Source organism: Rattus norvegicus, chromosome 4, assembly GCF_036323735.1.
Source record: "Rattus norvegicus strain BN/NHsdMcwi chromosome 4, GRCr8, whole genome shotgun sequence".
In the NCBI taxonomy this organism is placed as follows: Eukaryota; Metazoa; Chordata; class Mammalia; order Rodentia; family Muridae; genus Rattus; species Rattus norvegicus.
Window position 1 is genome coordinate 52,862,481 of NC_086022.1, and position 24,056 is coordinate 52,886,536.

The 24,056-nt window shown below is 39.4% G+C and overlaps 1 protein-coding gene across 11 annotated transcripts in view; it reads right to left on the reverse strand.

Moving 5' to 3' along the window:
* Nucleotides 1-24,056, reverse strand: part of Cadps2 (calcium dependent secretion activator 2) — a 529,199-nt gene that overhangs the window by 116,427 nt on the left and 388,716 nt on the right. For 7 of the 11 annotated variants that reach the window (XM_063285976.1, XM_063285977.1, XM_063285973.1 and 4 more), the window contains 4 exons: nucleotides 15,594-15,695; nucleotides 10,256-10,319; nucleotides 7,473-7,596; nucleotides 5,466-5,486 (listed from right to left, as the gene is read on the reverse strand). In XM_063285976.1, coding sequence (XP_063142046.1) covers nucleotides 5,466-5,486; nucleotides 7,473-7,596; nucleotides 10,256-10,319; nucleotides 15,594-15,695 — 311 coding nt within the window. The remainder of the gene's footprint in view (nucleotides 1-5,465; nucleotides 5,487-7,472; nucleotides 7,597-10,255; nucleotides 10,320-15,593; nucleotides 15,696-24,056) is intronic. The other 4 variants (XM_039108614.2, XM_002729291.6, XM_063285979.1 and 1 more) reach the window with 1 other exon arrangement.

Sequence of the window (24,056 nt, forward strand, 5' to 3'; positions counted from 1 at the left end):
TCAGAGACTGTTGTCTATTGGCAGACCCATCATCGACAGGTAATTCAGAAGGAGCCCATTGTTTTTATCACACTGCTCAATGTCAGATGGGAATTCTTCAGGTACCTGTTGATTTCTGTTGGGTGAAGAGTCTGTAGCCTTCAGTTTACAGATTATTTCCCACAGAGTGTTGTCATACTTTGGAGAACAGTTTTTTTGTTGTTTTTGTTTGTTTGTTTTGTTTTGTTTTTTTGGTTTAGCTCACAAAAAACCATCAGTTTATGGTGACATCTATTTTTAGGTCTTAACTTATTTTTTAAATCTTACATATGTGTGTATGCTTGTGGTTGTGTGTGTGTGTGTTTGTGTGTGTGTGTGTGAAGTGACATCTAATAGTAAATAAACCTAAAGCCAGCACACCAAACCTTTACGTGAGAAAATTATTATTTTAGAAATATTGGTAAGAAGTTATTCACTGTCAACAAGACATATCAACTGTTTCTCGGCACACGGATCTTAAACAAAACAGACTATTTATTATTTATCATCATCGTTTGACAACGTAGTGCTAAATTAAAATGCCACCCAGATGGCACACACATCCTAATGACGTAAGGACAAGCCACAGTGCGGCTTCTTTTCTCCAAGAGAGTCGGCACGGTGTCTCGCGGGAAAGCATTTTGGTGTCATTCAACTGGAAGTCTGGAAATGAGCACATCGGGGCTTAGACCTGGGAACCTGGCAACGAACAGGAGGGCTGACATGGGTCTTTACAGGACAAAGTTCTCTCCTGTTTCATCTGTGCTAGACACCTCCATAGTTGTGGATTCTTAAGACACCTACTTATCAAACGTACGCAGAAGAGTCATGTAAAGGGTAGTTCTAAGAAACATGCTTATACTGTAAGTCGCACAGTTTCTGGAGCACTGCAGGGACCAACAGCGTATGCATTAGAGCTGTTCTCATCTCTTAAGAAACTCGTTGAACTAAAAAACAAAGGGATATTTCATTTTTTTTAAAGAAAAAAGATACATAATTGAATGGCAGTATCAAGCCATTCAGTGTAAATAGAATGAAAACTAAGATCTATGTGCCATTATGAGTTCTAGATTATAAATCTCACTACTACAAAACCGGCAACTGGGATAAGCAAATTCATAAAGACTTGGTTTTGGTACAGTGTAACTCAAAGATTACTTATAAAGTACTGAAAAATGTCAACCCAAGCAGCTGTATTTTATAGCTCCTTAAGCTTTATACGTAACACGCGATACCCAAGAAGGAAAGGCATTGAACGAGGTCGTTTGTTTTCATTAATCTGTTGTTCGACTCTAACAGATCTGTTGTTTAGATTATCCGCACGCGTGTCCTGCCAACAGACAAGGAAGGATCCCAAAGGAAAGAGGAAACCATGGATCACAAACGAGCAGCATAGTGGGTCAGCGAATGGTGGAAACAGATGAATCTCTGTGTACTGTAAACGTAGTTGTAAGCCTCGTCTTCTCTGATCCTGTGATGGACTATGTTTTTTTCCTCTCCCCCACCTCCATTCGTGTTGTTTTTAAGTGGCCAGTTTTTACCCTGTATTTTAATTACACAGCGATTGGTTCGATTGACCTTTTACAAGGCATGCTGCCAGCTTACGGATGCTCTTTCTGCTGTAAGTAGCCAGATAACGGTCTGTGTTGTACGCTCATCTGTTTATTAAATAAATATTTACTGGGTACCAAGCATGTGCCGTGCATGGCAGTTTCCTCTGAGCTGGGGATGAACCGGTTACTGAGATACGAGGCTCCCTCTCTCCTCAAGGTGCTAACACCACAGGATGATAAGGAGGATGAAGAACCGTTTTGTGCCCTCTGGTTTAGGAAGAGAAGTAAGAATGAAACAGGACAACTGAGACGTCAGAGGAACTAAGCGAGATTGTAACTTTTCAGTGGATACAAACTTTTCAAGAGGGAGAAAGGGAGGGAGGAAAGATCCTAAATGAAAATCCTCAGACACTGAGCCCCAATGACTTACTTATGAGGTTTGTGAAGCTAGACAAGTGCAGCCACTTATCTGTTTTTTTGTTTTGTTTTGTTTTGTTTTTTTTGACATAGTAACCATAATAACATGCGTCACAAAGTTTCATTTTAAGAGGTAAATGAGGTGACACATTTAAACTGCTTAGACCGGGCCTATCATAGAGGGCTTTTTAATTTTTACTTTTTGTCTTAATAGTAACTTTATTTTGGGGAAAAGTTGTGATGAAATAGTATGAACCGTAAGCCTTTGTAACAAGGCTGAAGGGACTGTCATACAATGTTATCATTTTGAGCCTGACAGTCTTGGAAGCCTAGCAGCCATTGGAGAAAGAACAGCCTGTGTTCCCAGGTCTCAGAGACCAGGTGGTTACACAAATGCATGGAATTTTGATAATGGTAGCCAACTTTTTTTTTCTGAAGTTCTCCAGCTTCTATAAAAATCATTTTTTTAAAAACACTTTTAGGACATTCGGATTGATGACAAGATCATAAGAAATCTTGGGCAGAACATTCTTCTTTTGTAGGTAGTAATGTCCAGGAGAATTTTTGAAAAAAATCATCAATAAAAAGGTAATTAATATTTTCATTTATATTAATTAAAAAAAAATCTCCCCTGGTCACTTACCAGGAAATCTCTTTGCCACTAAATGCAACTAAAGAAATATACATTTCTTTAAAAATCTCTCATTGATTTAGAGCAATTATCAAAGACCGTACTTATAGTTTTCCCTTCTATATCAGCATTTAGTCTTACCAAAATTGTTTTTCTTAGAGCTGCTGAGATGCCCAGGTGAATGGCGGAAAGCACAGGAAATAGGGGTGAAGGGAGGCTTCCCCATCAGGGGCAGCAAGGTACATGGAAGATCCTTTCCCTCTTGCTCCTCTCGAGCCATGTAAGTACTGTACATCTCCGCCCACGTGTTCTGAGGTGCACTAGAATTTTGTCTTATTCCACAGAAGAAACAAAGCCCCAAAGCATAACGATCAGGCCTGAGTTTGGTTTTAGATGTATGGCTTGTACGCTCTACAGAGGTGGGAAAGCACAAACACTTCCGACTCCTTGCTTGTAGACTAGGCTAAAATCAGTTTTCAGAACAACCGTGTTATAGACTATGGGAGTTTAAATGGTATATTGTAAATATATGTTTACGCACACACACACACACACACACACACACACACACACACACACACACCTGTCTGTCTGTCTGTCTGTCCGTCTGTCTGTCTGTCTATGGGTTCTGCAGGTTGAACTCAAGTTGCCAGGCTCTGTGGAAAACGTCTTTATCTGTCAATCCACTTTGCTGGCTTTGCAAAAAATCTTTTGAAAGAGTTTGTAAAAGAACATGGAACTACTGATACCGAGTGGGCTGCCGCGAGTCGAGATGATTAGAAAAACCTCATTCTATTCTAATATTTTTCTCAAGTGCTATCAGTAACTAGTGTGGAGTGCCTTTCTTCCCCCGCGTGTGTCTCAGTGTGTTGTACTGCCTCACCTTTCAGGACACAGACTGTGGAAAATAACAGAAAGAAATAGAGCCCGTAGTAGAAGATGTGAGTTTCAGCATGAAAAAAAAAATTGTCTATGTGGATATGAAGATGGTTTACCACTTGTCTCAAGCACTGCTGTTTCCAGATGGGAACTAATTAACAAAAACTCAGAACACTGATCCTGCCATCAGGTTAGGTACCTAGAGACAGGAGGAGCAAGGCAAGAAGTATTCTGCTCATAAGGCTGAAGAGGGAACAGGTAGAGTGTACAGAAAATGGTATGCACAATTAATTACAGTTGTGATACGAAGCAAAAGGAACAAGACCTTTAACATTTCAGAGACTCAGAAACACACACACATACACATACACCCATACGCACTACACACACCCCTACACTTACACACATGCGCCCTTGTGCACACACAGTTTCCCTAGGGATTTTATAGCCTGTGCTCATTCGTTTGGAGTTAAGAACATGTTACTTTCATGTCATGGTAGTTTTGCTTTTGGCCCTTATGCTAGTTTTCAAGCGTGATAAAGGAAAATGCTTCTCTCTTCCAATTATGAGACCCCTTCAAGTATTGGTAACCACTTCCAATAGGACTAGTGTCCATGCTTAAGACAATGTATAACATTAATATGGTCTCTGGTTTCTTGCCTTGAATTCATATAAAACTACTGCTGATCTTCCAGAGAAAAATGACACATATTCTTCCTACAAAGCGTTAGCAGTAGTTATGAAAAGATGTGTTTTAAGTATCCTGGTAAAAACAAACAAACAAACAGGCACTCTGATGGGGAGAGCGCCTCTTACAGATGTAACCAATAGGAAAGAAGGCAACGCAATAAAAGACAGCCTACAGATGAGAGAAAATGCATCTGCGTGAGGGCTAACATCTGAAATATATGACACACTCATGCTAATCAATGCCAGAAGCCTCAAATAACCCAATGAAAAATGGCAGAGGAACAGAGTAAGACATCTATCAAATGAGCACCTACCAAGGCCCAGTGGGTCTCTTGCTTATATGAAAATAGTCAGTGTCTTCATGGGGATGTAAATAAACTCATAATAAACTATCCCTTCCTCTCCAGCAACCATGGTCACAGAAACCCCCGCTTCACCTCATCTAACAGATAGTAGGCAAGGATATGAAGGGAAGAAGGGCAGTGTGGAGGAGATGGTTAGACGAACTGTGGACAGCAGTATGGAGGAGCACAAAAAAAAAAAAAAAAAAGAATGTAAATCTACCATGGAGTCTCCTATTTTCCTTTTCCAAAGGAAAAGAAATAAAAATCTTCAGATATCTTCCAACTTCCTTGCAACATTATCCACAACAACCAAACCATGAAAGCAATTCAATCTCTACCGATAGACAAAGGCATTTGGCAAATTTGATTTGTGCAGATAATGAAGTCTTACTCAGCCTTAGAGAAGAAGGAAACCTCGCCCTGACCTGTTGTGAGCTCCATGTATGTGTAGGGCACTGTGTTAACGAAACAAATCAAATGCAGTAAGACATGTACTGTATGGTACCACCAAGTGATGTGAAATACCAGGAAAGACGAAGGGTAGAACTATCTCACGGTACGTTAAATGGAAAAGTATCAACGGCGTCGTGCGAAGCTTCAGATCATAAGGTCGGTAAACCACAGACACCTACCATACAGCAGAGGGACCTCCATACAGCAGTGCTGTTTTGTACAACTAAAAAGTGCTCTGAGAGCACGTAGTTGTTTGTTTGTTTTTCCTCCTAGTTATGATAATAATGAAGAGGGTAGGAGGAGACTTTTGGAAGTGGTGGACAGGTTTGTCGTACAAATTGTGAATAGTCCCATGACCACATTTTTATATGCATTAAATAGGCGCTTTTTTTTTATGACAACCGTACTTCAAAGAAATATTTCTACAATGTCATATACCACCACAACAGAAACATGGCACGTGCATGCAGAAACATTTACCTGTTTCCTTTTCTGCAGGCCCTAAAAACATAAGAAAAGAGAATTTAAGGCCGAGGAAGCAAAGAAAACTAACCCATCTTTCTATTTCTAACTCATTTTGCGTTGTTCTTGGTTTGACCTGAACATTAAAAAAGAATTCTTTTTTTTTTTTTTAATGAACATCAGAATAGGTAGGGTGGAAGGAGAAACTGAAAAAGCAGGCCAGTTTTTCTCAGTGAGCGAGCGATGTCTTACGTTTCTGAAGTAAGACAGCTTGGCAGTCCTCCAGCACATTGCTGGGATCCATTTTCTAGAATATTCACATCAAACTCCAGGAAAGGAGAACATGGGCGGGTCCCTGCATGCTCTCCCCTTGGTTTTAGAGCAAACATCTCTACCTACAGATAAAAGAAGACACCCCACCTCCTTCCTAACAGATTCTACAACTATCAACCACCGAGCGACACACATGGAAAGGGAGCCAACCATCTCAGCATTCTTTTCTTTTTTTTTTTTTTTTTTGGTTCTTTTTTTCGGAGCTGGGGACCGAACCCAGGGCCTTGCGCTTCCTAGGCAAGCGCTCTACCACCGAGCTAAATCCCCAACCCCTCCATCTCAGCATTCTTGCAGAGCAGGAAAACGGTGCCAGAGCTCAGAAAGGAAAGGTTCCGTCTGCAAATTTAAGACTGGAGATGTATTTGTACAAGGTCCCCCACAAACTTTCCTCTGAGGCACTTGAAAGAGTTTGAGGTTGGTTCAGGGATGAGTTCTCTCAACCATGTTTGGGACACTCAACACTCCCCGAGATGAAAGCTACGCGGAAGGAGTGTGCACCGGTGAAAACCAAAGCGTTCATCTTCTTTCGAGTGACCGAGTGTTCACCGCGTTTGCTTTAACACAACATGATATCGTAATTAATGATGTTAAGCTGGTAACTAAGGAGGTTTCACGTTGTTACTCTCGTGATATAATATTGGTTGCTATGGTGACGAGATGGCTTTTTTTGTTAATCACTCAGGAGGTTGGTTATCGCATGCTTGTTAGGGAGCTTGGCCAGATTTGGAGGAGAAAAAAAAAAAAAAAAGGAAAGGCAGAACATTTATCTATTTTTCCATTGGCTGAAGAGGGATAAATTTATTCTAATACCAATTAATTATAAATTAGCCGTCCGCTAAGCACAATCTAAAATTACTAAAAGTTGCAGATCTTGGTCTCTAGGATGACTACCCTCTTATTTTAAGATATAATAAATATTTAACAAAGCACAAACTTTCCCTTTCTTGCTGGTGATGATCCCACGTCTGATGCGAGCCAGCTTTACGACAATTTGAACAAATGACTTCAAATCTTTCCCCATACTTTGAAGTCAGCCAGTTCAAAAGACCAGAAAAATAAAAGCTGATCTCGCACGACTCAGCCGCAACGTCCCATCCCCTTATCTCCAAACATTTAAAATATCAGTGTCCTTAGTGAATAAAACTCGAAGACAGAGAAAAAGTGCACAGTCCCCTCAAGAGGTCTAATCTTTCAAACGCATCAACGTAGAGCGAGCAATTAACAGTGGCAGGAAGTTCTACCCCTCTACCCCAGCCCGGCGAAACAATCAACAAGTTTCTCCCTCCACCGAGTGACAGTGCAGGTCGGAAAATAAAATCACGGAATGCTACACTGACATCAGTCAGCAAAGAATCCGCAGCCCATAGTTTAAACGTTAGACGTACTTACAGTAACGTTAAAAAAAAAAATACAACCCAGGAAAACACCTTTTGGTTTCCTGAAAACTCAAATTCGAACAAAGGCCAACCTAAGCGCGGATCCTGGGTCTTTCATTCAAGCCGAGTCCCAGGAGGCATATTAAAGCAATGAATAGGAAAAAGGCTTCAGTTCGCCAGCTGAGATTTTAATGAGACATTTCCCTTTGCCGTGGCACAGGATTGTTCAGGGAAGGAAAGGACTTCTCATAGAAAATTCAGTTAACAGGCATTGTTGGCTCTCGCGGCCACTTCGGCAACTGCTCAGGGCACTGACCTTCAATTTTGGCATATTCTGTGAGTCTAGTGTAATTGATCAAGGCAGCTTTCTCCAGACATTTTCTGACCACTTTCTTCACCTCCTCCGCGGGGATAGGAGTGGCGATGTCTTTCATTAAAACCTACGGAGAGGAGAGAGAAGCCGGGTGGGCAGAAAAGGAGAGAGGAGAGGCGCTGCATAAAACACATTCTAAAAACAAATCACACAGATTGAACCAGACCTGAGTGTTCCTGGGAAGGGGGAGGGGAGGGGAGGAGAGGGGGAGGGGTCTTCTGTAACTTGTGGGAAGTAATGAGTCGGCACTTCACAACTGGGACCTAATCCTTCAGTATTGGTTCCTCCTGTATAAGCCTCATTTGTGCACATCAAACCTCCCATAGGCCAGGTCACCAGGATTCAGTGTGACTGTCACTTCTTCTCTGGGGATCCACGACACCATTAGAGCAGCTGTTTCAGATCAGGATTACAGCCCTTGGCATAAAAGTGATAAACAAAGTTTGTCTTGTACAGTCCTAATGTAAACGCCGTGGGTCTTCTGAGTTATATATGTGGGAAAAAAATCGTTAAGAAACAGCTCCATCGTGAATGGGCATAATTTTGGAGCGCTGTAAACATCTCAGATGAAACGTTAATAATTGGGGTCTGCTGAGCACGGTGTGCTGAAGTCCAAAAAGAGGAAGGGGCATCCCTGCCTAATGGAACCAGTGCTTTCTGTGAGATCAAACACTGGGACACGAGGACATTTTCTTCAGTTTTGGATAAAAAAGAAGGCTGGGTTCCTAAAATGTATTCTTGGATATTTTTCCTTACCATGCTTTATGGTTGAGGAGCAAATACGGTTATGTACAAAATTCTAAAGATAACTTTAAATACTTTCTAACGATGCACTGGAGCTTTTTAATTGCAACTCCTATTGTAAAGTGTTAGCCATTGTTAGGCAGAGTATTTTCCCATGTATTTAATGTAATTGCTATGCTTTCTTTATATTCAAACAATGATACATAAGATAAAAAGGTAATACAGGGGCCGTTAAGTGTGGCCAATATTCTACAAATCTCTTAAATTGCAAGAAGGACCTGAAGACGTCCATTTGAAACTTTATTACTTTCTTCCCTCCTTACCAATGTTTGGACACTCTTGAATTCATTCTAGTGTGCCAGCATTAATGGCTCTGGCAGCATTTTCAAATGTCTTTAGGCAAGATTTTCTTTCTTGGAAGCAGTGAATGTTATCACTTAACAGGTCTTTCATTATCAAATTCAACTACGACATATTTTTTGCTACTTCAGAAACTGAAAGTAGATACTTTATAGCCTGAAAAAAAAGTGCTCATCAAATTCAACTACGACATATTTTTTGCTACTTCAGAAACAGAAAGTAGATACTTTGTAGCCTGAAAAAAAAGTGTGAAGTAAAATATGTATAGGCTTATTATATTTAATGAAATCTTTGCCAAAATTTACCATCAAGATGCTGCTGTTGCATAGAGTCTCATGAATTCTACTTCAGCTTCTCATGCTGAGAAACTTGAAATAACAGAAAGAGTAATAAGAAATGAGAATCTATATGTTTGCCCCAGAGGTGAAGCTAGGATTTAGATGTTATTTTACTTCGTCTAGGAACTTAAGCACTTCATGTGGAAAGGGAGATTTTAAACTCTGGCTTCTGGTTTCAGCTTCTTCTGGGGTTCTTTCAAAGCACTGAAGGTGTTAAAAAAATTCACTTACGGATTCTATTTTGTTTTTTAAAATTGCTAGTAAGTCAGGAGAGATGTTTTAAAAAGAAAATAAAGAAATGGCCTGTAGCATTCTGTTTCAGTTTAGCAGGAGATGTGATTAGTGGCTATAACTAGGAAGGGTGGCTATCACCCTGCCACCTGTCACAGGGTTTCTCTGGATCACTACCCCCTCCCTGCTGGGATGGAGAAGCAAGAGTCTGCCATGGAAACCAGGACTCAGCGAGGTTGTGTGAGATACCCAAGATGGTATTCGGTTACAAAAAGTAAAGCAACTTCAAGAATTGACTGCTTTGTAATTGCCTTAAGGAATAGGACAGAACAAATACTTTGAAAAGCCAAGGCTACACACAGCTTTTAACAATATAAAAATTCTAATAAAACCTGTTGTTGGATGAATGACTTCATTCAAGGCACACAAAACAGAAGACAAGGCTACAACATGTACAGACTTAACCTATAATCAAGCATTTCATTTTAATCTCTGGGTCAAGCCCTCTCTCTCAATTTTGGACCAATATTTCTGCTTCCTTTTCTAGTAGGCATGCTAATAGGTGGTAATTTCTAAAGTTACGTTAGCAGAAAAATAGATAAGATAAAGTCAACAAATCGGGACCAGAGTAACAAAACCACAAGCTATAGGGAATAAACAAAATTGTTTGTAATTCTTATGGGGAAGACTCTAAGGCTGAAAAGTGCTTGGAAAACCCAGCGAACCTGAGAAGATCATGAAAGGCAAGTGTGTAGTGGGCTTGGAAAATAGGAACAACTCAGAAAACAAACGAACAACAACAAAAATCTCATGAGATGATAGGTGGGGGGAAAGGTGCAAAGACTGGTATCGATAAAAGACAATAGTGGTACCGTATGGGGACAGGATGGTGGAGGAAAGGAAGTAGTATGGAGACAGTGAGGAAATTAGTAAGAAAAGTTATGGGCACAGTGGCATGGGCTCAGCCAAAAGCTCCTAGGATGACTGTTTGGTTCAACAGCCCGAACCCAGCCCCAAAGAACACAAAGAACGTCTAGAAACCCTCATACATACCCTTTCAAGTAACGAGAGCGTAGCTTTTAGAGCACCCTCAGGTCGTCCGAAGGGAAAGCAGTATCTTTAAAAAAAAAAAAAAAAGGAGGGACATAAACACAAAGCATATAATATTAACCCAGTGATGACGTCTTAGAATGAGTGGAGAACCTTGAAGACAAGTTAAAGCATTGAGTCCTCTTGGACATTATTTTAACTGTTATATTTTACCAAGGGTATGATTCAACATCTTGAACTAGCAAGGTGCCAACTATGATGGAAAGGATTCTCAAGTCTTCGTGACACATGCACTAAAAGAATAGACGTTAAGGAGGACACCTCAGGGTCATTGTGGAGAGAGGATTATTGCATGACACCTAAAAATTTCTTGTTTAAGGTTTGGTATTTAAGGTCCTGATGAGAATGAAATAGTTTTGTTTTGTTTTTTTTTCCTCATACCTGCTGGCATGGATATGCGGGAGAAGAAGGTATCCACTGTATACTTAACTTCTAAGACTAACAACGTTCCCTCCACCAATTTAAGGACACTACCTGGCAACCATCGAGTTTAATTATTTCACCTTCTCAGGACCATGCAAACCCTGTGCAGATTTTCCTCAGACAATCAAGACCCCAACTGTTTCTTCACTGATGGATTGTAGCTATAAAGTAACAAGTGGAAGGCACACAGCCCATAAACAGGAGTGGGGGTAATGTTCTGAAACCCAGGCTCAGGGAGAGAGAGAGGGTGGATTCCTTCTAAGGTCAGGGGCCACAGGATGGTAATAGGTGTTTTTGTTTGTTTGCTTGTTTGTTTGTTTTTTTCACATCAATCTCCACGTGAAGAGTGCTGAGAATCAGAACTGGTACTCCCTGAATCAGAATCACCGAAGACCCCACCACCACCTCTCCCAGACTGTAGCTCCCTCTCCAGGTCCCAGACTGTAGGCAGCTGCTACCCCACTTTGACTTAGGAGTCTGTAAAACTAATGAGTTGGGGAGAAGTTTACTTCTCTCCACTGCCTACTCAATTATCCAGGAGCCTGGGAATGAAATTACTTTTCTCACATTGTAATTCGAATGGATTTACCTAGAACACACTTTACATTTCAAGCTAAAAGTTAAAAAAAAAATTAAAAAAAAAAAAGAAAAAGACGTATTTCTTTCTTTTAAAAGAGTTGTATTTGAGTTTGTCTGGGGACTGTCAGTTTCATGAAATCTCCTCCAGTCGAGATAAATGCAAGTGCATGCTTTCCAAATTTAGTTAGGCGGGCTTTTCTCCAGAGCATTTATCATCTACTCTCTGTTAGAACTTAGCTTACTTAGTTTTGCCTCTCGGTGCCATGTTGCCCCACCTCCAGGAAAGCCTCAATCAATTTATTTTAATAGAGGTTTCTGTGAAATGGTGCTTTTTAGACCTCAGCAAATTAGCGAAATGGCTTTAATCACTCTGTATACTTTAAAGCTTAATCCACATTTAAATAAAGCGGCAATTGGCTCCTTGTAGTTCCCTCCCCTTTGCTTAATCTTTTCAGCGCATTTGCATAATCCACTCATTGTCTTTGCTATTGTTTATTTCCATTAACCTGCGGGTGACACATTTTATGAATGGAATGTTACTGATCCTCAGATTACATTTAGCATTTCAGGGCTCCGAGGTCCCTATGGGTATGTTCTGAATTAGCATTGGCTGTGCAGGGTGTGTAAATAATTCGGCACATGTAGAGTAATCCTGAATCAATAACGGGTAGAAAATAACTGCACAGAAGCTTAATTAATCTTTATAATGCAAGTTATAAAAGAAGGGGATCATTTTGTCCTGCCTCCTTTCAGGATAAATATTTTGGTTTTTTGGTGTTTTTTTTTTTTTCCTTCTTCTTCTTTCCCCCTCTTGACAGCTATGCAACAGCAAAGCAAAGTGGAAACCACTCAATTATTGAATAAAATTCAACCACATTTAATACCTAATCTGAGTGAACTGAAGCCAACCTCATTCCCACTTTGGTAAACGAGGGTTTACAGATAAATAAAGGGTTTACAGATAAGCTGGCTTAGACCCGTCTTGGATTAAAGCACTGCCCCTTTCCTTACTTAAATGCACCATTAATATTTATTCAAATTCTATGTGCACTGTGCATGCTTCCTCTAACAGGCCTTTCACAATACACATCTTGAGTCCTTCATGTTTGCTCTGCCTTACCCCCAAGTACTGTCTGTGTTTTAGAAGAGAGAAAAAGGTCAAGTTTTTTTTAGCCGAGTCTGTTAACATTTGGACTTTATATCCCCAACCTGTGCTCGTGTGTTTTTACTTTTTGAGTTTTCAGTTTCTGATAGCCTAACAACGCCCTGCTATGAAAGAGAATCCCTCAGTGTTTAGGTTTTGGATGATGGGGATTCACCCCAGGACAATACATGTGACAGGTAAGCGTCACCTGCCCAGCTATCTCCTTAGCCCTCAGTGCTAGGCAGTGGAGGGATCTAGAACAAATTACATGTATTCTAATTATGAAATTTGTTTTAAATTATGACACTGTATTTGCTTTTTTTTTTTTTAAGTGTCAGCAGAGGCAAGTAAATTTATGACCTTTCTCGTACCTCAGGCAACCACTGATCAACTTTCTACTTTTGGATGAGATTACATGCCTAGAATCTTATCTAAGAGGACATAGTTTGTACTTTTTTGTGTGTATGAACCCTCGCTTGGCACTTCCTTCCCTCGTGTTGGTGGAGGACGTACCACTACACCCACAGCTTTCAAAAGTCATGTGGCTAATTTTTATTCAACTATGAACACTTTTGTTACAGACTGCCATCTGTTCTTTGGCATACGTGGACTTTGCTTTCACAGCGGAAAACATGTAGGCATGAAATAGGTCCCACCTGCAACAGGCATTTATGATTTCACGACCCGCTAACCTAGTTTCCAGAGTGGGTTTAATGCCACAGCATTTGGAAGCTCCGGTTTCTCTGTGTGGTCAGATTTGCTGTTTTGATTGGTAGCTATGCCAAGTGGCTTTCGGTTTTGAGGACAGACTGGAACTGCTCATTCTCCTGCTTCAGCCCCTGGCTGCAGTTTTAAGTTGCAATTCCCTCTTAAATGCTGTCTCCTTTTCCCCATCACACACTCTCTCACTCTTTCTGCTTACTGAGTTTCACCATTTGCAGTTACCTTTCCCATTTGAGTTATGGTGAGGCAGAATAAAAACAATTATGGGGACAAGGGAGAAGGAAAGAGCCTTTCATTTTAGAATCCCTTTGAAGCCTCTACCTAGGTCATGGGCAAACCAAGATTTCCAACACAATTAAAGTTTGCTGCAGGGACACTATTGCTTCTGCATAGTGATATTTTCAAGTAAGAATGTTAAAACGGGAATAAAGGACACATGAGACGATTTCCCTTCTCTAACTGTAAACTATACACTTCTAGGAATCTTACCAGAAACCCCATTTCAGGTAAAGTACATTCTTAACTCTTATGCAATCCTAGTGATTATGGTTTTAACTTACCAATTGAAATCCCACCATGGTACCTTTAGAGCCACCCTATAGTCATCTTGATTTTAAAAAGAGACTGCAAAAGGAGAGAAATCTTCCTAATAACCTTTGAGATGTCACTTGAAGATCACCAGGAGCATGTGGCTAGAGTTGAGGCCGTCAAGTGGAGTTTGGAGAAGCCTACATCCACATTTGTTGGAGTGCTTTCTTATTTTATTATTATTTTAAATACACTCTAGCTTTGTTTTATACTGTCCCATCCTTAAATTCCTTTCTATGGTGAAGTCAAATATCAGTTTTTGCTGAATGGAGGGTCACAGAACTACAAGAGAACACTGTACCCTGTGGAAGTTTTCATAAATTTAATCTCTCAACGATGTGCATGTATGTTAACATTTTCATACTATCCCTAGAGTCCCTACTTGTTCTCTGAAGTGTTACTTTAACTTTTCAATCTCACTTTTGATTGAAAGGTGCCCTGTCCTTTTAAACCTCTCTAAAGACTTCTATGACATTCCCCTTACTTTCCTTTTCCCTGTACAATTTTTGCTATTTCCAAATATTCACCTCCCTTTGTTATTTACATAAATTGAGCTGTTTCTTCATATTAAATACTTTTCCCAAATGTCTGATGATCTACGTGTGTGACCATGTTCAACAGTATGTCATTAGAAAGTGCAAAGAAGCTGTGTGAATACAAGCAGTTCTTAAAGGAAGTCCTTGAGAAAGGTGCCTCTTGTTAAGATGTTAAGGAAGCTCTAAGTATCTACAGGTGTAGGCTTTTGCTCTTGGGCAGACACTTAGGAGAAGACGCTTGCAACACGTAAGCCTCAACAGCTGCTAGCTTTGGGACCGTCAAGTATATGAGTTGGGAGAGGCATGTTATTATTAAAGTTTTATAATAGAGGTTTGTAAGATCTTTCTATCGTAACTTTTGACCATGGGTGATGTTGGTTTCCTCTTTCTCGGTCCAGGTACCATCACCTTCTCTGGGGAATTAACGTAGACTGACACTGGTACAGGAGAGCTGCACTGGAAGGGAAAGCTGGGGACATAACGTCTCAGAGGATTCATAAGCCATTCTTCACTCTCACATATAAATAACGATTTGGTGGGAACGTATATTCATAAAGTTTGGTTTTTTTTTTTTTCTGAAATGATTCCAAACCAAAGAAGGACAACATGGTAGAGATTCTATAAGACAAAATTAATTGATGTAACAGTACTTCAGACAGTCTAATAGGAGCGGTAATAGAAGAAAACATATTAGTGTGTTTCTATTTATGTTTTCTAACCAGTGGGTTCTTTGAGACTACCTAAAACCGGAGCAACGATAGTATCGAGATGCTGGTCTTTCACTCTGCTGATGATTAAAGTCTAATCACTGTGAAGGAGGTGCTATGACTTATGTTGTGAATGCGAAGATATCTAATAGATTAAGCAGTGACATTATTAACTACGTTACAGCAGGGTAAGTGGAAAGCACATAGACTTGCGAAAATACTTGAGACTAATCTTTACTAGAGAAAACTGGGAATGCCCACCGTAGGAAACTCCTTGTCTGGTGGGACAGAGGAAAGAAGGGGAAGTCTCTAGGGCTGGGATGAAAAGCACTATGCAAGGATGAAAATGCCGAGGAAGAGCATGAGCTACAGCAGACAGATGTTACAGCAGGAATGGCCGAGCTACAGAAACAGTGGAAACAAAGACGGCAGAATGAAGACTGGATCATACACCACACACAACCGGAACTTCCTGGTAGCTGAGTGGTGGCAGGAAGATTTAACAAAAAAACGTACCAGGGCACAGAGGCTAAAGCCTGATTGGAAAAAAAACAGATCCTTGGCTCAAATACAATACACACCTGAAGTGGCTGATCTGGTTTTCTAAGAGCGAAGAGAGTCTGTCTTTTATCTCCTCAAATCTTTCTTTCTCTTCCACTGAAACTGTTCCAATCCCATCAGGCCTGGAAAAAAACCAAACCCAAGAGTCAGCAATTTGTATTAAGAGATGATTTACCTTGAAAGATTTTATACACACAAATATATCCCTAAATCATTCAAATAATCAAGGAAAAGGCATCTTAGCATTAGCTGTGTTTACACCGGAAATTTAATGGAAGTGTTTGCAGCCATTTACTTCATTTTATTTTTTGACCTAGAATGAATGGAATGGATTCATTCTCTTAGACAGCCTTCAAGGTAAAATGCTGACAATAAATAGTTCCCAGATACACAGAAAACAATAACTAGTCCTTGAAAATCCAGGGAAAATGTTCTCCAGTGGAATTAAACATCTGACCAATTAAATGCCTATCCCCTGAATGGGACTATTATCAAATAGACTGAATGCAAGTGCAAATATCTTAACTGCTTCTCTTCCAAATAGAAGTGTACAGAACACGAAGCCGGAGACATTTAAAGTTTGTAAGAAACAGAAGTTTTAGATAAATATGCGAGCCTGACACAAGTAGATAAGATGCACTTAGCAAATTATATTTAGAAAATTCTCAAAAAAAATTCTGTATCTGGTTGTATAGCAGACATGTGAAATTTTGAGAACATAAAGTTAAACTGTCCATGCTAATCCAGAGGGGGAAACACATTCATTTTACATTTACTTTAAACCTTATATACTTAAGAAAATCTTTGGCGCTTGAACGGGCAGCAGGCATTTTCTTTATTAGCTCATTTTTAACTGATTATATTTTCCTAAAGATGTGCACTCATTATTCCAAGTATTAATATTAATGCTTATGTATAAAATAGGTAAAAACAAGGATTATTAAATGTAAAGAGAGTGGCTAGAATTACTTTACAAACAAGGCTTTAATTTGATATTTCCCGTTTATGTGTGTATGTGTGTATGTGCATGAATATATATTTCACGCTTGTTAACTAGTCAATTAGGACAAAAGCAATTAATTTCAAAGTTATACTTGAACCTTATTGACACGATGATCTTCTAGTCACATCCAAGCATCATTTATGTATGAGGACTCTGTTCGTATGTACAATAAATAATTTGTTACTTCAGAAATTTACATGCTGTTAGGATTTAGTCTTTGAAAACATTTCTTGCAATTATAATTAATTTCTAAACAAGGCAACATCTAATTTTACATTTAGAATAACACAGCAGTTACAGTTATCATGTAAGAAAGGATTTTGAGTGTTAATTATGGAAAGACTAATAACAAAGCCACTTGTATTGGTTTTGCATGGAGGAGGGACAAAATGCCAGTGGGTAAGTTATTCAGCAGGCAGCTACATTTTAACACTGGTGTTTTGCATTAAATGAATCAAATGTTTTCACATAACTGTTTCAAAGTCATCTTTTACTAAGCCAATGTTAACACAAAAACCAGACAATTTTATTAGTTATTAGTAACCGTTGGTGACAATGATCACAAAAACTCTCCTCAGGTCAGTGTTTTGGTTTTGGTTTTATTAAAGACAGGGTTGTATGTATCACTGGTCTCCAATGGCCTAGATAACCAAAAATGTCTTTGAATTCCTGATCCGTCTACCAAGTGCTGATTACAGGCTCACACGCTTGTGTTGGTCACGTGACTCTCAGAGATGAACCTAGAGCTTTGTGTGTGTTAGGCAAGCACTCTGTTGGCTGTCTACCTTGAGTACCACCAGAGAGTTTTATATAAGTTATTAACTTGACATTACGTTTAATTTGGGCATTCAGATTCAACTGCATTATGCTGTTACACGGACAGCAGTAAGAATGCATTCTGCATGGTTAGTTACAGCTGGTTATTTCACAGCAGGCCTGGACAATCGGTAAAAGACCGAAGAGTTTCACATTTGGGTGCTTAGCATGGCTTTCTGACAATGCTATCTAGTGAGCCTGAGTGACTGTTCTTTTTTCAACTGCCTGATGATTTTGCGATCTGCAGTGATAGAGTACTGCTTATCTGGCAGGGCAGAATAGGATTTCAGGTAAGGAACAGTGAGAGAGATGAGCCCGAAAAGGGTTTGCATCAAGATCTGAGGGGATAAATAGTTCAATACACAGTGAAACACTGTCAGTTCACCAACTTCATTACTACCAAGTACGAAGCAAACAGGGTGATGTACAAATACACCGGGGGATATGAACTTGCCTTTATCCACTCCCACACCCTTTTATGTGCACTGTATAAGGCAAACTATTGAATATTAGGAATATGAGGTAACCTTCTAACCTAGGTTATCGGAAATGAATGACAATCAGCTGCAATCAGGCCTTGGGGGAATGGCTTAAAGACTTTTAATAATAAAGGCACGCAATTCTCGTGTTGTCAACAATCTTCTACTAACTCTTGTTGTCGAAAGAAGCATTACGATTCTAAACTGCAGGATGTGAACTATGCACCCGGCATTGGGCAAGATGTTTTGCTTGCAGAATAACAGACTGTTCCCCATAGTCCTGTCTGTACTTTCCAAGAGAGGAGGAGGTTCAGGGAGGCGAGGTTACTTCTCCAAAACGTAAGAGGCCAGAGACTGGACTTGAATCTCAGTTTCCTATAATTTGAAGCTAGTGTTCTCAAGTACTACAACCTACTTGCTTTCTCTTTTATTTTCTTTAAAAAAAAATAATGAAGAACAGAAAATAAAGTCCTATTGAGCTCTGGGAGTGGTATCTGACTAGGCTTACAGCAGGAAACATCTTAAACATTCTTATTTATTTATATTTATACTCCTACATTACTTATGCAAGGTGGAAAACTTATAACCTAGCAAGTTAAAAAACAATGCCTCTTACCCACTCCCAGAAGACGTTCACAATGAAAGCACTAAGACCTTGCTCTCCTTTTTTATTTTTCAGTTTTTAAAGATTTATCCTTTTATTTTAGGCATAGAAGAGTGTATAGGATCCCAGAATGCTAACGATTACAGATGGTTGGACGTGATCCACTATGTGGTTGTTGGGAACTTAGGACCTCTGGAAGACTAGTTAGTGCTCTTAACAGCTGAGGCTTCTCTCCTGTCCTCCAAAACCTTTCATACATCATAAGTGATATATTCACTGAAGCCCTGAGAAAAATCTTAAGCTTATCTTAACTTTATAATTTAATCTAAAGTTATAATTTATGAATGGGCTTCAGTAGCATCAGAATAATAGTTTTTATTTAATTACATTGTTATTTTATGCATATGGATATTTTGTGTGCATGTATGTCTGACGCATGCATGGTGCTCACAGAGGCCTGAAGAATGCACTGGGTCCCTGGAACTGGAGTTACAGACAGTTGTGAGCTGCCATATGGATGCTAGCAATCAAACCCGGGTCCTCTAGAAGAGCAGCCGGTGCTTGTATTCATTAAGCCACCTCTCAAGTTATCATACCACATGCATTTTTAGAATAAAGATTATAGATTTATTAGAATTCAACCATCCCCTCACTACTTCCCCAGTGTTCTTGTGGGGCCAGCCATGGCTAGTTCCCCTTGAGCATTGCTCCAGCCTTCTTGATCTTGCTCCCTCAACCCTGGGTTTGTCAGGTACCAGGAATATTACTATTTATGAGTTCTTTCCCATTTCGTTTTGGTCCAAGACACTGTAAATGATCATACTGTTACACTTTTCACAAGTCAGAGTCTTTATATTGGTTTATGAATGATCATTTATCCCTTACTTGTCTGTCCTCCCCCTCCAGCCCACTAATTAGTCTCACCATCCTATATGAAGATTTAAGTTCTCATCTTCACAACCTGTTCCCTCCACACCCCCACATAAGGCCACTATCTATTATGACGCAATTATGAACTAATTATTTATTCTGTGCCTCTTTATCTCTGGTAACACTCTAGCTGAGAGACTGTTGTTGTTCTGTGTAAACATACTGATGAAACAAAGGGGTGCAACTCAAAGTAAGATCAACTGAAGAAGGTAAGAGAACACAGAAACCATGCTGCTCCCCTAAAGGCTAGGCAATGCTTGTCATTCCTTAGTAGTATTAGCAGAGTTTAAATGACTTGGAATATATGTATCACAGAACCATATAATACGTAGGAAGTTTTGTGAAAGTCAAACAGGAGGAGGGGTTGTAGCTGAAGTACTTTGGGTAAAAGTACTCTTTAAAAAAGGGGGAACATCTGTTTAGATTTAGAACATCTCTAGTGTTTACTTGTTATTTTAGTTATATTCAAATCAATTTACTTTACAGTAGAAGAAGTAACCCAAAGATAGTCAAAGGCACCAAAAGGCCACCTCAGTATGGGTGACAACCCACAAAAGCTGGAAACGTTACACAACTTACATGCAGCTCAACATGTTGGAGACTGTTTCTTTCAGGGAGCTCAGATGGTCTGAGCCTCTTCAAAGCAGCTGAGTTTGTCTGAGAATATCTCTCAACAGACCTTTTCACTTATATAAGCTTGAGGAGTGAAAGACCTACTGTATCTGATCAGTTTCAGGGAATTCCTGAGGCTTTTGAGTTGTTTATTCCCTAGGCTTAATGAGAGTCCCTACAGAATGGAATGTTTTTCCTCTCTAAAAAAACATCCTTAGTCTCAACGAACTTTCCACCAAGATGGAGGTTTATCTCCAAGGAAATGGCCTCAGAACAGTGATTAAAAGTGGAAAAATATTTATATACAATAGACATATTTTCTTGCTTTTTTTCCACCAATAAATGTAAACTACAGGTAAGGATGCTGACTTAAAAAGCATAATACAGGGATCTGGAGAGATGGCTCAGTGGTTAAGAGCACTGGCTGCTTAACCAGAGGTCCTGAGTTCAATTCCCGGTAATCACATGATGCCTCACAACCATCTACAATGTGATCTGATTCCATCTTTTGTTTGATATCTGTCATGCAGGCATACATGTAAATAAAGTGCTGATATGCACAAATAAACAAATCTAAAAAAACATAAGATAGGAAAGAGAGGAATAAATAATATTATCCAGCTTTCTGTTATCTACTGGCTTCTAGAACAGGGAAAACAGGTAAGAAACAAGTGCCTACAAAGGAAAAGGCTAATTACTTTCCAGTTTTAAAAGTCTGAGAGAAAATAGGACAAAAATGGGTTATAGCATTCAATGTTCGGGTAGAAAAGAAAGTATCTAGTTAGATACTCAGATATGGATGGACAAGAAGTAGAGTTTCAGTTTCTGTGCTTGTGGAATTTGCTGTTCACACATTCTAGACTTCTGTTTCATAATCAAAAAAATATCCCAGAGGTCAATGACACCAATAAAAAATAATTTTAGCATTTAAGACACATTTGTATATAAATTTGAGTACAAATGATTTGCTCTCCACATTTTTCAAAACACACTGTAAGTGACCATGATCCCTGGAGATACTCTAGGAGCACAGGATGAACAGACCCAAGCTACCTTCTACATAGCACAAACCATGCTGCTTTCTCTGAAGTTCACAGTAAAATTGTATGAAGTATGTGAGATGTCTACTGGCAGTGCAATCTGTTGAACTTTAAGCAGTCCTTCTAAGAATCACTTAACTGGGGGTTCTGTCTTAATTACTGCTTAGAAATCATCACCTAGCATCAAAGAACTCATGCTTCGTTTCTGAAAACCACTGTATTTTTCATGGTCATTTCCAGCTGGACAGCTGGAACTAGGTACTTAAAGGATAAGTGAGCCTTAAATCTCTAGGCATGGACAGGGATTGAATTCTTGGAAAGCATGGTTTGAATGAAAAGACCAAAAGCAATGTTATTTAGAAAACAGATTGGTTTTTATCAATGATATGAATTTCTTCCAAACTCCTACTACCCAGGGAAGTCTGTGTGCCTTGTTTTGGTGAACTATGGTTAAGAGTTTATGTGCAAGCAATGAGAAGGCAAATGTTACAGTATAGGGTGCTTCGAGTTTCTTACAGGCTTCTTGTCACCTGTGTTCTCCTCTGAGGAATGCATGACATCTTACTTTCCCCTAGAGAAGGTGAGAAGGGAAGAGACACCTAGAGGGTGGTATTTCTGAATTGTCAATTCTGCCTGCAGCACAGCAGGTAAAGTCACTTTGCACTTCGTGTATTTCCCACCAATATCCATTTGTGAACAGAATGGAAGGGACAGGGAGTCGCAGTGCGAGAATAGGGATGGTGGGGGATGAGGAGGAGAAGAATCCGTAGCCCTGGTCTTACTTTCCTAACGTGTAACACTTCCTATTGTTTCAATCAGAATGACCTAGTGTTTGGATGAGTATGCATTACCCACAGTGTTGTTTTCTGTTCTGAAGTTATATTTATGTCCATACCTTCTTACTGAGATGGGAGAAAGATATTCTCTAAGAAAAATTGTGAGGAGGAAGATTAGAAATTGTAGTCTCTTTACTACTCTCTTTTATAAGAACTGCTTTGGATTTTTTCAAATTAGGATATACTTACATTGACCCCTTCCCTTTCCTGCCTCCAGCCCTTCTCATTCATCTATCAATCAATCATCTATGTTACATTGTGCATTGTATTTTCAAATATGTGTTTTAAATACCTTTATAGACATCCAGAGATAAGGAAGTCATAAAAATAAAAAGAAAGAACAAAAATTTCCTATAAAATGCTGAACAAAATAACTGGAAGTATTATCTTATAAATAGTATTCTAATTTTTCTACAAATCTATAGTAGGTATGTAGTATTCAATTTCATTATTTTGGTGAACTTAGTAGACATTTCCCATATCACTTAAATATTCTAACATTTTTTCTACTGAAAGAGCATTTCATCAGATGGCACATCTGTGGAATTCTCTTTTAGAACCAATTTGGGTGTTTCTCCTAATTTATCTACTATCATTCATACTTTAATAACTACTTTTGTGCTGTAGGTTCTTAAATCATGTGCATTTTCCTTTGGGAAAAGTCTCTAGACTTTGCTAAGTCTAACCTGTTAAGTTAAACATGAGATACTTGACTATTTGATACATTGTAAAGTTGCTTTTTAAAGAAAGCAAGAAAGCCTTATACTCTGACCTGTAGTGCTTAAAACCATCAATTTTCTTGCAGCGGCATGAACAGTAGTCTTTAGTAGTAATTATTTTTATAATTATTTCAAGTTTTTATGTTAAAGCTATATTATTTTCATTACAAAGTTCCACACTTAAAATGACAGTCATTTTGCTATGTACTTCTAGTCATTTCCATGGGTCATAAAATTACTCCATTGAATCAATTAAAACATTTAACTATTCTACTAAATGATCACGCCACAGCACCTGAACATGGTCCATGACTGAAGCTGTGGGAGATTTCTGGGAGCTTGTGACAAAACTCCAAGTAACCAAGACAAGTCTTGTAGCCTCTGTTCCTCCATGGCATGGATTGTTCTGGAATGTGCTTTTAGCCCCTCCCAGGTACAATAAACGGGGTGGGCTTTGCACCAGATTACCCATAATTCTGCTATTCAAAAATGTTTCCAAGCATGGGTTGTCCTCTTGAGGGGATATAGGCTAAACTCATGTGAACATTGTTAGTTTGGCCTTGTTTATCCCTCTAGAATGCCCTCAGAATATAAACTGTCTGATACTTTGAATAAAGTTCGTTATTGCCGAGGCTTTAGTCTATCTCATTTTTAGGTCCCAGGGTTACATTTCCAACTAGAGCAGTAACACCACACCATATCACACTCTCTTATAGACTGCCTGTAGATGCTTCTGCATAAGAGTGCCAGAGTGTCCTTCAGATAATTAAAAATAAATCCTTCTCGCTTTTCCTCCCCTCCCTTTCTCTCCTCCTGAACCAAGTTTGTTGACTCATTAATTATGAGGCAAACTGAAAATATTAAATAGAACACGCTGGTGATAAAAGGAGGATAGATTCATGTTCCTGGATTATGAAGTATGTATTTTTGGCTTACAGTTCCAAGGATACCGTCCATGGTAGAAGGGAAGACATGAAGGCAAAAGCAGGCAGTGGCTGGTCACCCACAGTCAAAAACCAGAGAAAATGTGTACTCTGCTCACTTTCTCCTTTTTGTTCAGCACAGGACCCCAGCCTGTGGAATGGCAAGCACCCACATTTGATGGAGGTCTTCCTACCTCAATTATCCTAACTGAGGGTAAAAGCATACTGAAATGCCAGATTTTCCTCTTTGGTGCTCCACATACCCCCAAGGTGTCAATCCATCATGCTGTTTGACATTAGAGATCTATTAATAGAAGATAAAAGGCCTTCCACATGGGAAATAGGTAGACTTGAGTTTCAGAGGAGAATGGAGAAGAGAAAGTGTTTAAAAATACAACACTACTCCAGAACATGACTCTTCGTATCTCAACCAGGCCAGCGTAAACCAAAAGAAATCTACAGTCACCCCAAACTAGCACAGATGGACCTGCAGAGCCAAAACGAAAAAGATGGACCTGAGA